Source organism: Ammodytes marinus (assembly GCF_949987685.1).
Source record: "Ammodytes marinus genome assembly, chromosome: 11".
In the NCBI taxonomy this organism is placed as follows: domain Eukaryota; kingdom Metazoa; phylum Chordata; class Actinopteri; order Uranoscopiformes; family Ammodytidae; genus Ammodytes; species Ammodytes marinus.
Window position 1 is genome coordinate 6,610,552 of NC_137215.1, and position 16,029 is coordinate 6,626,580.

Genomic DNA, 16,029 nt, shown 5'->3' on the forward strand with positions numbered 1-16,029 from the left:
TATTTTTACTTTTGTAATCTTCAGCAGTACTTCATAAATACAATATTTGGACAGACGTAAACACAGTGATCACCTCTGGTAAGTAAGTCCCATATAATTACTTTAACAGGCTGTAATATATCCGGTTCTATCATACAAAAATAAATAAATGAATCATTATATTCTACTCATCAATGTACAAATACACAGTTTTTATAATACTCAACATTCTTTGATCAACTAGACAACATCTGATTAAAGTATGAGTCAGTTTCTTTTTGTTTTCTCATATAACAAGCACAGTACATGGAATACAGTACAGTACGAAGCAAATCTCTGATGAATTTATAAAATATATGTTATTGGTACAATAGACACAATCATTTAATACAACACAAATTATTGCATAGAAGATTCTAGTTTTACACTGTACCATAATCTTCAGGAAATCAATTGATAGTAGAATGCGATTTACATGTTAACACATACTGAGATGGTCAGCCATTCGTCATAACTCACAGACTATTTCTGCTCTGTCAAACTGATGGACAGGTGTCATGGACAAAATGATGCAGGCATGTAAAAGGTAGATTGAAACATGACTGTTTGCATCTAATATTTTTTTTCTTGGTACATTTCCTACTAAACTGAGCTTTGGCTTATATTTTTACTCTCTTTTTTAGCTGATTCATCTCTTATTTGTGCCTGAGTATTCACCTACACAGATCAAACGTTTAGACAAATATTTAAAGTGCTGCTGTATATTGGATATTTTCTTTTGACAGCAGCAAACTGCCTCTATAATAAAACATCTCTTATATTCTCTAAGAACAAATACATTATCATCAGCACTTACATTTTACAGTACAGTTAACAACAAAACAGCTTTACGTAACATTTTGTATCACAGTTACAGTGTATATTTTCGGACTGACAAAAACACACACTTAAAGGTGCAGTATGCAGTTTCAGGGAAGGGGGGATTTGTTTACATTTGCAGAGCCAGCAGTTAGTTTACAAAACATATTTTCTCTACTTATAATTCTTAGTATTGAATAATTCTATCATCATGAATAAATAAATACATAATTTTTAGGCACCTCGAACCAAATGGAAGACTAGTAAATGTTTGCAAAGAGATTGGTGGACCCAGCTGCTTTAAACAACAACAATGAAACAGTAACATTTAAGGTAGCTTTTTTAACTTCAAACTAAGTTCCAGGGATCCAATTTTCCATTGAGATACCGTTATTAGAATATACCTTAGAAATAGTTGATTCCTCTGACACACCCAAAGTTACATTGTGTACCTTTAAAATCACACCAACGCTTTTCTCACCGGCTATGACAGCCTCCTATGATTTACTTCCATTCGATTTACTTCCGTTCTTCAAAGCTTGTAGCTCCCCTTGCGATGGAGTCTGAGTTTGAGCCTCCATCTTGGTCTGGTCCGGTGTCTTCAGGACGACCAGTGGCAGTGTTGGCTGATTGTTGGTCAGTTCAGCTGGTTTTTGTTGTGTTTTGTTTTGCCAGTTAGTATCCGTTTGCGTGTGTGTCTCCAGCGTCCCGCCACCCTGTCTTTTCTCAGTCTTTTTGGAGCCACAGTTACATTTATTGCACAGATCCCTCATGTCGAGGAGTGCCTGCGTCAGACACTTGACAAATCCTGCCGAACATGTCTGCGGGCTCTCGCTGAAACTAGACACGGAGAATATAATGTGGTCTGACTGGGGATTGTAGCATGCTCCATATCCGTTTGGAAGCACGGGCCCGTAGCAGCAGAACATCTCAACTGTAGTGGGAACCTGGGGAGGGAGAGTAAATCACTTCAGTACTGAAACACTGCCAGTCTTACTAGTGTGTCTTTTAAAAGGTTAAGACTAGACTATTGATATAAGGGCTGCACAATATATCGGAGATGTATCGTTATCGCGATATCAACATTGAAGTATACGTATCGCGAAGACTGCTCAAACTGCAATTAATTATAGCCTATTCCACGTTGTGATCAATAAATAACAAACAATAAAACCATTATGTTGGTAAAATACAGTATACAATAATTGTTTGGTAAAATCCAGTTTCAGGTTTTTGTTATAATATCAGATGACCATACCTGACTTGTAGAGAGAATGAACTGATTGCTGATGAGAAAGGCTTCGTCTGTGAATATTTCCGGCTTCTCTATCTTCAGCTCATTTGCTATTTCCTTTAGTCCGAGTAAGTGATTGTCCGTAGCCATCCCTGTAATAGCCTGAAAATGGGAAAAGGAAACCACGTGTTGCTATTTGTTTTATTTATTTATTTTTTGATTAGCAAATCCAATATTGTAATAGGAATCTGGATGAAGTTAGAGAGTAATTACCAGAATGGTGTACTTGGTCTGTGCAGTTATGGCACCTCGTAACAACTCCATCTTTTCTGTTTCCTGGAGACGCAAACAAACAACCGATATTCAATACTATGAAGTACTATCTAATCCCTTTATTTAATGTGAGCATAGTTTTTCATTGTGAAGTACATCAACACAGACAGAAAGGGAAACACATTGAATGACACTCAGAAGATCTCATTGCATTATTCAAAGTGAGCTTTTAGCCGGCAGCGGCGTTCAATTGTATTAGACAGTTTGACTGTAGCATCCGCAATAAAGCATTTTACGGTTGTGCTCATCTCCCCAGCAGCCATTGCTTTGACAAAGGCCAGAGCTTCTGGTGTCGCTGAGCGGATGTTGTCCACTCTGCCTTCCTGAAAGCGCCGTATGGAAGCACTCTCATAGGTGGACACAGGTCTGCCATGACATCTACAGTAACACACAAAGAAAAGGCCTTGTAGCTCGGGGCAACACATTTATATGATGAATGGGAGTCCTGTTATAGTCAGCTATTTCTTACCTGAAGTATGCCAACTGAAGAGCAACCTGGATGAAGGCATCTGGACTCATTTTCTGCTCCTTGATAAACTCTTTCCCGTAATCATAGAATTTGTCGACATCCATGTCCAGATTTTTCACCAGCCTGAGGGCAGATAAGAATGAATTGCACAATGAGCTGAAAGCATGACTTCATCAGTTTGATTTAGATACTAAAAGAAAGCAGAGTTAACCCAGACCTCTGTAGTTTGTCAGCAGAAGAGGTGAGGAGTTTGTGAATGTCTGTGGTGCATTTCCAGCGGAGTCTGTGTGGCGCGGGCAGCTCGCTCACACTGTCAGCCCGGACCAGCTTTGATGGGCTGCCAATCCTGACGCCACAAGGGAATATAATGATTTATGGCTTTGTTTTTGAATAAGCAAATGCACACACATATTACACACACATTTTTGCATATTCAATATCAAATTGCATCTACATTCTTACATGTATTTCAGTAGATACTCCGTGCACTGCACAAGGACAATTCCTTCGAATGCGGAGTGTTCACACACGACTCCGCAGCAGCCCTCAGCTCCTACGACAAACTGACACAGGCATGCTATTTGAACCAAGCTATACTGCAATGCTGGATTATCTCAGATACAATTAATTTGCAAATGCTGTTTCATCACCATACTATTACATTCTGCTACATATTCACCATTACTTGTTCCTTAATATAAATTTCATTCACATCTCACTCCCCGCTGTCAGGGAATAACTTAAAGAGGAAGCTTCAAACTCTCAATATTAACCACATAATTCATTAAAGTAACCTGAATTCTTCATCAAAACATCTCCATCGAAGTTCATGCTAATGACAGCAGGCTTGTAAATCCAATGGGAACGTCCACTCTTTAAAAACATTTCTTTTGAGTTTTAAATCTTAATTTGGCTTGGGATTTGTTTAATTACATCCACTGGCACCGTGAGAGCTGAACAGCATGAATTTGTTCAGTTTTCGACTGCTTTCTTCTATATAACTAAGGAGGTTAATCCATCTGATCAAAAGCCATCATTCATTTGAGTTTTGAGTGCCCCAAGAAAAACATTCAGGGTAGACACAGTATGCAACAAGTTAGAGAGGCAAACATAAAACTAGTCTTAATGGCAAACTGTGCGCCACCAACCTGCATGGGCTTGTCATACCACCGGTTGCCTCCATTCTTGGCCACTCCTCCTCCGTGCAGCATCAGCAGGGCCCGTGTGGTGTCACTCAGCTGGTTGCCAGTAGCCTCATCCAGACACAGCAGACACAGACAGCGCTCGATCATGTCCAGAGAGTCCCTGTTGGTAGACTCTAGAGCACAAAATGTTTAAAAAAAAAATGTATTCAATTTGGTGAGACAACTGAAATAATGGTGGATTCAGCGATTTTGGAGAATGCATGTTGTAAAAATCTGTCAATATCTGCTCCAGATCCACTACCTGTGTATGTCATGACTCATGTGTGTGTGCGCTAAAAAATCTCCGGTTTTGATTCACAGCCTAGGCATTGTAAACTGTTGTGTGACCAAAGGGTATGTAGACCAAGGGGGCCCACAGTCCTAGGCTAGGTATTAGCACCTATTCAGCGCACAAACAATACGTATAGGTAGTGGATCATGAGGAGATATTCACTGTTTTTTGATAAAAAAAGGGATTTTGTCAACAAGCATCCTCCATAATCACTGACTCCACCTTTTAAAGGGAGTTTCTATTCAAATTGTAAAGGCACCTCTCATTAGCACACTGCGGGACTGGGCCCACTCCGTACGTCCATCTGAAGTGAGCAGGCCGATAGGTGGGAGGCGCTCCTCTTCGCTCTCAGCCATCCTCACTATCTTCTCCAGCTGAGTCAGCAGGTCTCTCTCATTCAGCCGCCGGAAGTTTATCACCACATCCAGCACAAAGAACTGGACAGAGGATCTGGTTGTTGAACAGTTGGTTCCAATGCACTCATCCCTATAGGTCTTACTTTAATGTAACTAGTCTTATTGAAAGGCTTAATATAAGTGAACATCTTTCCTTGATTAACTCATTTGAGAACCTTTTGATTATTCTGATACAGCTGATCTGAGCATATTGACAATGCTGACGGTTTATGGCAGATTTGAAAATGTCACACAATATGGATGATTAGCTTGTCAGTGGTTAGCTGTAGCTGTTAATCACTCATTGGGAGATAAGTTAGCATGGTGCCCACAGGGCCTGTTTACAGTATCATTAGACACATGCGAGTGATTATCCATGTGTTATGCCGTGGCAGGGTGGCTCATAGGTGAGGCCTTCTTGACCTACTGATCAAGACAGAAGTAAACTCCATTTGCCAATCACGGCCGAGTTATGTGGTTGAAAGCCCCCGAAAAGCTAATAATGCGGTTGAGTTGGGATTTGTTATTCAAACTATAGTCAGCACTGCATGTGTTTTTGTCACTGTGTCTGACCTGGTTTTTACAAGCCACAATGATGTGTTCAGGTTCTGGCATCAGGCTACTCTCCTGGGCCACTAGTGTGTCCCTCTGGGGCCCCGGTAGGCGGTAGGAAGTGAAGAGGCGATAGTACTGATCCATACACAGAGGGGTTCCAGCCAGCTGGCCCCGCGCATAGTCCACAGGTAGGTCATGTCTACACACACACACACACACACACACACACACACATACGCACACGCACACATACGCACACACACACACACACACACACACACACACACACACACACACACACACACACACTCTTCAGCAGGGTATATATTTACACATGAAACCACAGGTGAAGATAATTCTGTCAAGTTCATTTGTGGTGTGTCATAGTGTATCAACTTACGCATCCAGAAGAGTCTTGTACTCCAAAACTCCAGAAATTAAGTGTGCAGCAAACCTAGGAAAGAAAAAAGATATGGAGTAAAATATTAGTTTCCTAGTAATGATAGGTTTGGAGCTTAAACTTTAACATGTGATATAATCTTCACACGCAGTGCATTTTACCGAGCTGTACTTTTTAAACTTTCACTCCCAGCTTTTTTTAAATTAATTAAATTAAAATTAATTAAATGAATGTGGACGTGCACTGATCTGTCTAGTTAGGGGTGTGACGTGTGAGTGAGGGGCCGACTATAATTTGTGAGAGAAGGGGGCAAATGTGAAGCACTCCAGCGTCCAGTGTGGTTGTGTAAGCGACTTTTAGGTTTTAGGTGCGCTCAAATTTGTGTGCGTATGCAATAAAAGTTGAAGCATGCATGAAACTGTTTGCACTACTGGGGGAAACACTGTCTAGGTTTTATTGCCTATTTTCCTATCGGTGAGTGTCTGATGGCTGTTTATTGATAAATGGGTTAAAATGTATGTTGTTAACGGTAAGCACTAAGCAGTATTTACATTTTTGTCTGCTGTAAGTGTGTGTGTAAGTGTGTGTGTGTGTGTGTGTGTGTTTGTGTTTGTGTGTGTGTGTGTGTGTGTGTCTGTACAGGAGAAACAAGTTGGTTATCAGCAAAGTTTTTATGAGTGCTTTCATGACTCATGGAGGAATATAGGTCAAACCGGTAAGCAAAGAAATGTGCAGTTTCATTAATCCCACGGCTAATTGATTATGGCAAAAATAACATAATCACGATTGTTTGGTCAATATTGAGATCACGATTATTAAACATGATTACTCATTGACTTTCTATGTTGTATTTATGTATAAAGTATATAAATAAACAGTATATAAATAAAATAAAATTCAACGTTACTTCCTGTAAATGTTGCTAATGTTATAAAACAGCGAAAATACACAATGTTATTGTTAGCTTCCTCCTCAGCAAACAGACCGTAATCGTTGAAAGCCAAAATCGTAATCGATACCAAAATTCGATTAATCGCACAGCCCTACTCTATGTAAATCACCTGGTTAAGGGGCCAGTCACAGATCAATAGCATGTTAACCGAACCCCGGCCTTCATTGTCTATTAACCTTGCCACCGGTAGCGTTGCATGGCCTCTCAGCCCTCAAGGTGTTCTGGGTAATGACCCTATTTGTCAGTGTGTAGAACGGAAGTGTTAAGTTTGCTATAATCGATCAAAGCCAGTCTTTGAGCAATTCATACTGTTCACTATCATTTCTCAAGTCCTTGTGTCGTAATTATCAAATTTGCCCCTCAAGTGATAACTTTGAACATGTTACAGTGCATTGCATCGTACAGTATATTTTTCAGAGGTTGGCTTACACGGGTCAACGCTGAAAAAAAGATCATTTCCATCATGGCTGACGATATATCTGTCTGGCCTGTCTTATTTTATCACACTGTGAGTCTTATCTGTGCAATGTCTCCCACCTTAAAGAGTCGATGGGAGCCTTGAAGTTCTGCTGAGGGAAGACCATGACAGGACTGGAGTTGACGGGCAGAGCCATTCTGTTGTTCAGGTACATGTCATTCAGCCAGTACTCATACACCTACAATACGAAATAGAAGAATTTGCTTTAAAGGTGGACTCAGCGATTCTGGAGAATGTTTTATTGTCAAAATTACTGTTTGTTTTGTTGTGAATTACTTTTCTGTCAAAAGCAGTGAATATCTCCTCACGATCCGCTACCTGTCCATACTGTGTGTGCGCACAGCCTAGGCTCTGTAAACGGGCATGGGGCTAGCTACGGTAGCCCCCTTTTGTTGACATACCACATACAGGCTGTTTATTAACACTTGATTTCTTTTTCATTGATACACAGTTTGGACAGGTAGTGGATCGCGAGGAGATATTCACTGATTTTGACAAAAATGTATTTTGACAATAATCGCTTACTCCACGGCCAACAGGTAATCTAGTTAATAAAGGGGGAGGTGGGGTTTTCATAAAGATACATACATAGATTGTATATATTTTTAAATTACTGCTTGTCCTTTTAAAACTGTGTGTACCACAGCATCACCTATTGAATAGTTTTTCTTTAAAATAAAGGATCACATGGACTATTCACCCATAATGCTTAGTGTTGCTAGTTGAAAACAATTTGTTTGGGGATTCAAAATGACTTTCACAAATCAATCAATATTGTGCGTTTAATGACCATGTCTTGTTATTTACCCAGTTGGCCTTTTTCTCCCGCCTCTCGGTGAGTTTGCTCTGCAGTAGCTCCCCCACTCCTCCAGGGGCTCCAAACTCCTTCACTATGTTCTGGGTCTTGTTGAACTGTTCCTCTGTGAGCAGGTGCTTCATATACCTCAGGTACATGTCCAGTGTGTCTTTCAGGGCGGGGAGTGGCAGCTTGGGGAGACCCTGAGTAAGACGAGGAATGAAAAACTCAGATTTTTTATTTTTTTTAGATTTTTTTACTTTTTTATTTGTGGCTGTAAGTCAGCATGTTAAACTTCTGACTATCCTTTGACGCATGCATTACATAAGTGTATCAAGATACTTGAATTTAGTTTTTATTTTGTTTTTAGTTGTAACTTTTCTCTATGAACAACTACAATGCAAAACTTGAAACACGTACTACCTAACTTTTTTTTCAATAAAATAAATTGCAAAGTATGCATTCCTAATTTAAAAGGTGTATAACAGGTCAGTTGTCCCTCATCATGTCTTAATCTTATTAATATTCTTCACATGCACTAGGGGATTTTTTTTACATTCCTTTTTTATTATAAAACGTATTTTATCTCTAGCACATTCCAGTGATATCAAGCAATAATTCAAATATAAGATATTTACATCATCAGCCCCTAAATCTTTGAAGGGCTCTTTGTCCAGAACCGGCATGTTGGCGATGTGCAGTGGGCAGTCGAGCAGCTTGAATCCCTTCGAGACAGACTCAAATCAAATGATGTCTGTATCAAGTTCCAGAAAATTCAATTTAAAACAATGATGTGACAGTCTAAATAAGATGAGATGTCTTTAAACGCTGCACTACTGGGGGAATAGTGAAGACAAATGAACAATGCTACTCAATGAATAAAATGTATCACTCCCATGACAAAATTAAAATAAAATAAAAAAAGATCTTGAAGAGCTGTTTACATGAATCATTATTTAAAATAGTGTAGCCGATGTGCACATTTGATATCAACATGCTGTTACAAATAACACTAATAAATTCACCTTATAGAATTGAACCATCACATAAAAATGAAACGTTTTACTCACCAGAGGAAAAGATAACAACAACAAAAAAATCCCACACGTCCCTGGACTCAAGCAAGGAGTTTATCCATCCAGTTCTTTAATCCATTTTCTGGCCCGAATTTCTGTTAAATTTCAACTACTTTGGTCCTCCATCATTTTGAGTGTATCATTCAATCCTCAGCATGGCAAGAGCACACACACAACTCCCTCGCTGGCTCAGGAGAGATGTTGAGATGGTACCTCAGCCTCCTGCCAGCCAAGCTCCTCCCAGAAGTCCTGTCATTCGTTGAGAAGTTTATTTGGCGCTTTACATCTTCACCACACCTTATTTAGACACGGACTGCACATTGTGTGACTCCGCTCCATGCGCACACACTGTATTATTTTCTCGTTTTTCATGTCCTTCTTTTGCTTTCTGAATATTTTTCAACACTGGACGCATACATTGCTTCCACTTCACTGCATCTGATTGGTTTAATTGGCCTTGTGTAGGCTATTTAATATTCGATGAAAAGAATGGTCTTTTGTCTTTGGCATAATGTTGATTTTACACACAATATATCAACTTCAGGATCCTACATTATAGTAATATTCATATTTGGATCCAGAACAATTTTTCGTTAATTCATGGAAATCCCCTTCTCTTTATTAAACTAAAGTATTCATTTTTTGATATTTTTTGTTAAAATTTCTAAGAAGCACAAACCCACTAAATGGCCCTATAGTAAGTTTACATTGGTTGTGTTATAATACGTCTTCAAAGGCAGAAATCCAGGAATGTGTATTGTGAAAAATGTATCTTTTATAAACCACAATTTAAAGTAATATTTTACAGTATTATCACGGTCGTTTTGTAAGTGCGGGAATACTTCAGCTGTCGAGGAGAAATAAAATGATCATATACCGCAATAAAACATTTTATTTTGAGCCTAAAGAAATAATTTTCATGAACAAAATCATTCACATAGTATTGATTTAATTATGTACATGAATATACATGTATGTACAGTACAGTCGCAGATCATAATATGAGGCTATGCATTCCAGAAGTACATCATCCAAAAAAAAAAAAGAACAGACACTCAGGCGCAGATTTCATTTTCACGTCCATCTGTTGTATCGTGAGACACACAGTATTGCATATTGAGATTAGCAGCACACAACTCTGGCAAAATGAACACACACATTACATCGAAAGAAGCGTACATTTGAATTGTTCTTTTGTTCAAACACATTTACACATAATCCCTGAATACGATATGAGTCAGCTTCTGATACAGTGATAAATACTCTTTAATGAAGGGACATTTATCTCAACAAATCTTCAATCACAATACTCGCACTTTAAGATGAACGAACGCCGGCGAGCGCCTTTCTACTGCAAAAGCTTGAAGCTACTTGATTTTGACAGTTTACCAGGAGGAATTGTCACCAGAATCAGTAAATATTCATTTCTTGTTACACAATCCTAATCGTTTTATGCACTTGATTGGATCAGACGGGATGCACACAACTCTACATGGGCACTTTGATAGTTGTTACACAGTCAGTCAATGGTCTTTCTTTACGCATACTCTAACTCTCCCCCCGAGGATTCCTCCTCCGAATAAGAGCGGTGCGCAAAGGTATCAACGCCGTTCTCGTCGACCGTCGTACACAAACCCTTTTTCTTCTTTTCACGTTGTTCCATTTTTATCGTGTCGTACAGGCCCGTGGGACCATCGTCTAAGAGCATATTTCTCTCGGAGTACGAAGGCTTCATCTGTGACACGTTCTTAAGCAGCAGGAGCGCCGGTGCGTAAAGTACATTGGCGAGGCCCATGCCCAAGTTGAGCTGAACAAAGCCCAGGTCGTGCACTATCTGTCCCGCGGCTATGGGCCCCATGGCGTAGGCTATGCAGTAAGAGATGTCTGCGATGGCGTACACACTACCATACACTGACACGTGTCGCACATCCACCAGGAAACCCAGTGTAGGCAGGAGCGCTGTGTCCACTAAGGCGATGCCAAAGCAGATTCCGCACAACGGGATCATGAGCTCTCCAAAGTTTTTACAGGCCGGCACCGTGCACGAGCTCGCGCCTATGATCACCATGCCTATAGCCCCGTAGAACCACTGGAGGTGAGGGTACTTTGCTGCTAATTTGACAGTGAGAAATACTCCTAAAACGTGAGGGAAGAAGGCGGGGAACCATGTCATGCCGATCTCCCACTGACTGGCATGCATGGTGTCCTCCATCCAGTTGGCGATAGTGGGCTCGAGGAAGGCGAGGGGGATGTTACAAATGATCAGAGCACCGGCCACCACGGCTATGTAAGGGTCAATCATGAGTTTATATATGGGGGTGCCCACTGGCATGTTTTCTCTCTCGTTGTTGGAGAAGGGCTTGAGCACAGTCAGGCACAATACAGCGTCAGTGAAACAGACAGCGGCGAGAATTAGGAAGGGCACCCGCTTCCCTGCGAACTCGTAGAGAATCCCTCCAAAGGGGGGCGCCACAAGACTTCCAAAAGAGATGAAAGCCAAGGCGATACCCAGCGCTTTGCTCCTCTCCTTCTCCTCTTGGTACCGGTCCGCTATCAGCGCGAGCCCCGCAGTGTCCGCGAACGCCGAGCCGAGGCCCTGCACGCTACGGGCCAGGAACAGGGTCGCGTAGGTATCAGCGAAGGCAAATACCATGGTGGAGAGAAACATGACATTTAGACCGATGAAGAGTGGAATATCGTACCCGACCCGGTCTATGAAAGTGCCACTTAATGGGTTTACACAGAGCTGCACGATGGCCTTGGAGGCGAAAAGCACACCGATCTGTAGGTCGAAGTTCGCCTTGGCTGATATGTGGGTGCTGTTGGTGGTGTTGAGGTGTGGTAGAGCAGCTTCGGCACGGTCCGCTGATTTCTGTAGCCCTTCGAGGTAATCGGGCACAATTGGCACAATCACCATGTAAAGCATGTTGTCTAACAAAAGTGCAACACAGACTATTACCAGAATAATCCGTTTCTGCCGTTCTGGGTCTTGGACTACTACGTTGCCCATGGCCAGTTGTTTAGTTCTTTCGCCCATCTGGGACAGTTTGGAGGCGGCAGATTGTACCAGATTAGAAGGGGCTTGTGGTCCCTCTGTGGTGGTCCCCTCCGGCTCCATGTTTCTCTCAACTGTTGTTGTCTGATTGAAAAAAAGAAAATGAAAATCGGCTTCCCCTGGATGATTTGTTTTAGAGAATTACGCACGCGTGGCACATCTGCTCTGCTCTTTTCAGTTTAGTTTTGTCAACCAGAACTGCTATGTAACTTTCCTCTTCTTTACCTCTTCTTTGTCCGTCATCGCACGCGCCTTTCAACTCCCGTGACTTGGATTGGTTTTATCCCCGTCGTCCCTGGTTGCTTCATTGTCTCATACCCCGTCATTCAGGTGACGCGCTCGTCCCGGACAGCACTCGCAGTTTTTGGGGGGTTCCACCTATAACTGTAAAGGCAGTTCACAGTGCCGGCTCCATCGCTGCACTGGCTGTATTCTTTTGGTCCGTCTGGTGCGCCCCCAGCTGTCTCCAGTCACCTGTAACGCTCCGAGCTAAGTCATCATTTCACATCAACTGGCTTTTGTCGGTCGTGCACAGGACTACACACTGCAGTTTGTTGACTCCCATAGGTGTCCCCCCTCTCGTCTCCTCTCCACCCCTCCCCCCTCCCACATCTTCGCCGATAGCTGTGACGCACGGTCCTGCTGCTTCTGCTCTCCAAAAGATGTTTTATGCTAATTGAAAAGAAAAATCCCGAGTGCGCACTGCACTGCACTGTCCAGTGTGCGTGTGATGCATCAAGACAGGACCCATCGAGGGTGCTTGGTACAATATGACATCCTCAATTTTAACCTCCACTTTTCTGAAATGTGGTCTCAAAGTAGGATATGTTAATTAATAGCTAAAACTTGATCTCAGACTTGCAAGAGAGAAAATATAAAAAGGCACAGATTTACGCGTCACTTTATAAGAACTAAACTGATTCAGCACCACATGCGGGTGGACAGCTCCGCGCAGAATATCACTAAAAAGAGGACGAAGGGATTGAATAAAAGTTGTATCTTTTCATTATTCGAACGTTTTACCTCTTTGAGAAGCTCTCGCTGCATTTTGTTTCTAAAAGCAAAATAGGTTGGAGTTTTTTTTTCGGACGACAGGGAGACCCCAAACGCTGTTCTGCTCTAACCTGTGTGTGCGTGTGCGTGTGTGTGTGTGTGTGTGTGTGTGTGTGTGTGTGTGTGTGTGTGTGTGTGTGTGTGTGTGTGTGTGTGTGTGTGTGTGTGTGTGTGTGTGTGTGTGTGTGTGTGTGTGTGTGTGTGTGTGTGTGTGTGTGTGTGTGTGTGTGTGAGAGTGTGAGTGTGTGTGTGTGATTGCTGTTCTTAAAAGAGACATATCTTACCATTGTCAGATCTTCGCGGTCGGTATTAAAAGATCTGAGAGAAACATTAACTTACAACTGCCAGGATTTCTTCTACATTTCACAAGACCTTGGACTTTGGTGCTAAGAATGTTAGTTTTTTAAATGTCTTCTATTGAACATTTCTCTAAACAAATACAAATTTTAAAATAACCCCACCAGAGTTCAGATATTCACGCTGCATACACATTGGAATTAAATTTGAAAATGTATGCCTTCTAAACTACTATCATATTATAAGAAAACTTGTTGGAACTTTGTTCCGCTTTGAACTGACGTAAGGCGTGTGAACTGGCTTTTCAAACCAAGATGGACACTGCCATCTAGCGGTACAGAAAAGCTTCGGCAGCAGTTAAATAAATCAGGTTAAATAATTGATTTCAAATGCAAATCAACGACCTAAGGGGATTGTTATTGAATCACTTATTCAGATTGGAGTAGCCTGATTTATTAGAAAATGTTTCCAGATATGAACACAAGTGAGAATGGCAATTTAAAAACTGGAAAAATTGGAAACTGGAAAAAATTATATCGCTCGTTTTCCCATGGAGAGATACAAAATGAAACTTGTAAAATGGATTGATGTTTAGAGTAGCACTAGCAGTATTGACATTTCGTGGAGGAATAATGACTTGTTGAACATTTTATTCTATATAAAAGAAAATCTGCCTAATCGTTCCCAAACAACATGATCTGATGGTTGTGAATGTAATCAAGGTGGCGTCAGATTTCAATTATGAAATAATATTTGTTCTTATTTTTTATTCTTTTTTTTGTACCACAGATTCTTGTGTAGACGTTAAAGTTTCGTTCATGTTGCATTCACTGACAAAAGGATTTCCCTGTTTGTTTTATCTTTGGGTGTCATGTCCTTGTTCAGCCAGCAGATGTCCTCATATCCCTATAGGTTTTCACCGAGCAAAAGTTAGAGGACTACTGTTGATTAGAAAAATAGAACAAGAGAACTGCAGGACAAATCGGTACAAACATAAGCAACATTTTTTTAACATAAATACATAATAATGTAAATATTCCTTATCCTTTTAATCATCTTGGGGATTTTACTCCTATGTTGGGATCCACTCTACATGAGAATCAGTAGAATAACAGAGGTGCACAACACAAAACACAAACAGAGGTGCAAACTTACAGAGAGCCACAAGGGGACAGTAAAGGAGAGGAGACGGACACCCAGGTATACTGAAAACGGGCTGAAACCAGGTTCAGCCTAATGTACTGCAGATGACAGGAATACAAGAACACAACCTCAAGGGTTCACTTAATACATATGTATGAATGTGGAAAGGGCCTCCCAAACAACCAATACTGATCAGTAAAACACATGCATGAGACTCACACGATAACACCATAGATACAAACATTCAAACAACATAATAAAGGCAGAATTGGTCCCAGTTCTGCGTCCTCTTTATGAAGTCCTTGGTTATGCAGCATATACCTCTTCTGAGCATACTTAGTTTTTCATGTCCAGTGAAACGTAGGGAGGATGGTTGGCTATCTGTATGTTCTGTTGTATGATATTATGAACTTGTCAGACAACTGCACAGAAATAAGGATGAATATTACTGAAGTGGTCCAGAGTTGAAAGCAGTTTCAGAAGTTTTCAATTACAAGGAAGTTGCCTTAGTATACAGTATTGTACTGCTAAATCAAGAATATAGAAAAACAGAAACATTTACAACAAAAAATATTGTAAAAAAAAAATATGTGCAAATATCTGTTTTAGTGAATTCTGCTTAGAGCCACCAAATACGCTGTTCATTTCCAGTGCCTTTGAAACCAGAGCAATCCAGTCTGTCGTTTCCCCCCGGAGCTTAGCTTGATGTAGACGGCTTAAATCCAGCCAATAAATGTCAGGAATCCAACCAAAAAGGGTCTCAAAAATGTTTCTGTTTTATTTTTAGTCGAACTGTTACGTCACGTTCATGAGGGAACAGCTTTGATAATCACATTTATTTCCCTCAGTGAACATACTGTAACTGCAAAGCTTAAGCAGAGCCATGGAGGCCCGAGCTGGCTTCTGGTTCACCCAAGGGAATGCTACGCTTCTACACACACACGCACGCACGCACGCACGCACGCACACACACACACACACACACACACACACACACACACACACACACACACACACACACACACACACACACACACACACACACACACACACACACACACACACACACACACAATGATTGCATATAAACAAAAACAGCCAATGTACAAAATTCTCATTTGTTTTTTAACCAGACCTCAGTTTCCCAGTTCAGTACAGGGAAAAGTCTGGTTTTAGTTCAGTGTCCTCTCTTGACTGTTGCCCGGGGGCGGAGTCAGGACTGTCCTCATAACTGGATTGGCTGTGTTAGGGGATCAACATTCTTTTTTTGCTGTTTTCCCAGTGAATCACCTCTTATCTGATTTAAAAGTAGCTCAGGAGATTCAAGATCAACACATAATGTTGAGCAGCTGCCAAAATATTCATTTCTAACAGCCACAAAAAGTCCCGGTGGAGCTGAATGGTTACTTTTGTTTCTTATTGTTTTTTTAATTTCATTTTCTACATTTCAGTGTCCAAAGTTTTTACGGATCAGATTTTT

General features: G+C 41.0%; 2 protein-coding genes across 2 annotated transcripts; both read right to left on the reverse strand.

Annotated features, from left to right (window-relative positions):
- Positions 1 to 1,334: 1,334 nt before the first annotated feature.
- chata (choline O-acetyltransferase a) lies at positions 1,335 to 8,611 on the reverse strand (the record flags this gene model as incomplete). Its single annotated transcript, XM_080036845.1, has 14 exons — positions 1,335 to 1,784; positions 2,096 to 2,233; positions 2,345 to 2,407; positions 2,641 to 2,782; positions 2,874 to 2,996; positions 3,091 to 3,219; positions 3,336 to 3,436; positions 4,022 to 4,191; positions 4,609 to 4,786; positions 5,318 to 5,498; positions 5,700 to 5,753; positions 7,189 to 7,307; positions 7,937 to 8,128; positions 8,564 to 8,611. 14 exons carry the CDS (start codon positions 8,609 to 8,611, stop codon positions 1,335 to 1,337), a joined length of 2,088 nt encoding a protein of 695 aa, XP_079892971.1.
- A 1,927-nt stretch (positions 8,612 to 10,538) lies between these two features.
- On the reverse strand, positions 10,539 to 12,119 carry slc18a3a (solute carrier family 18 member 3a; the record flags this gene model as incomplete). Its single annotated transcript, XM_080036846.1, has 1 exon — positions 10,539 to 12,119. One exon carries the CDS (start codon positions 12,117 to 12,119, stop codon positions 10,539 to 10,541), a length of 1,581 nt encoding a protein of 526 aa, XP_079892972.1.
- Between the last annotated feature and the right edge of the window lie 3,910 nt (positions 12,120 to 16,029).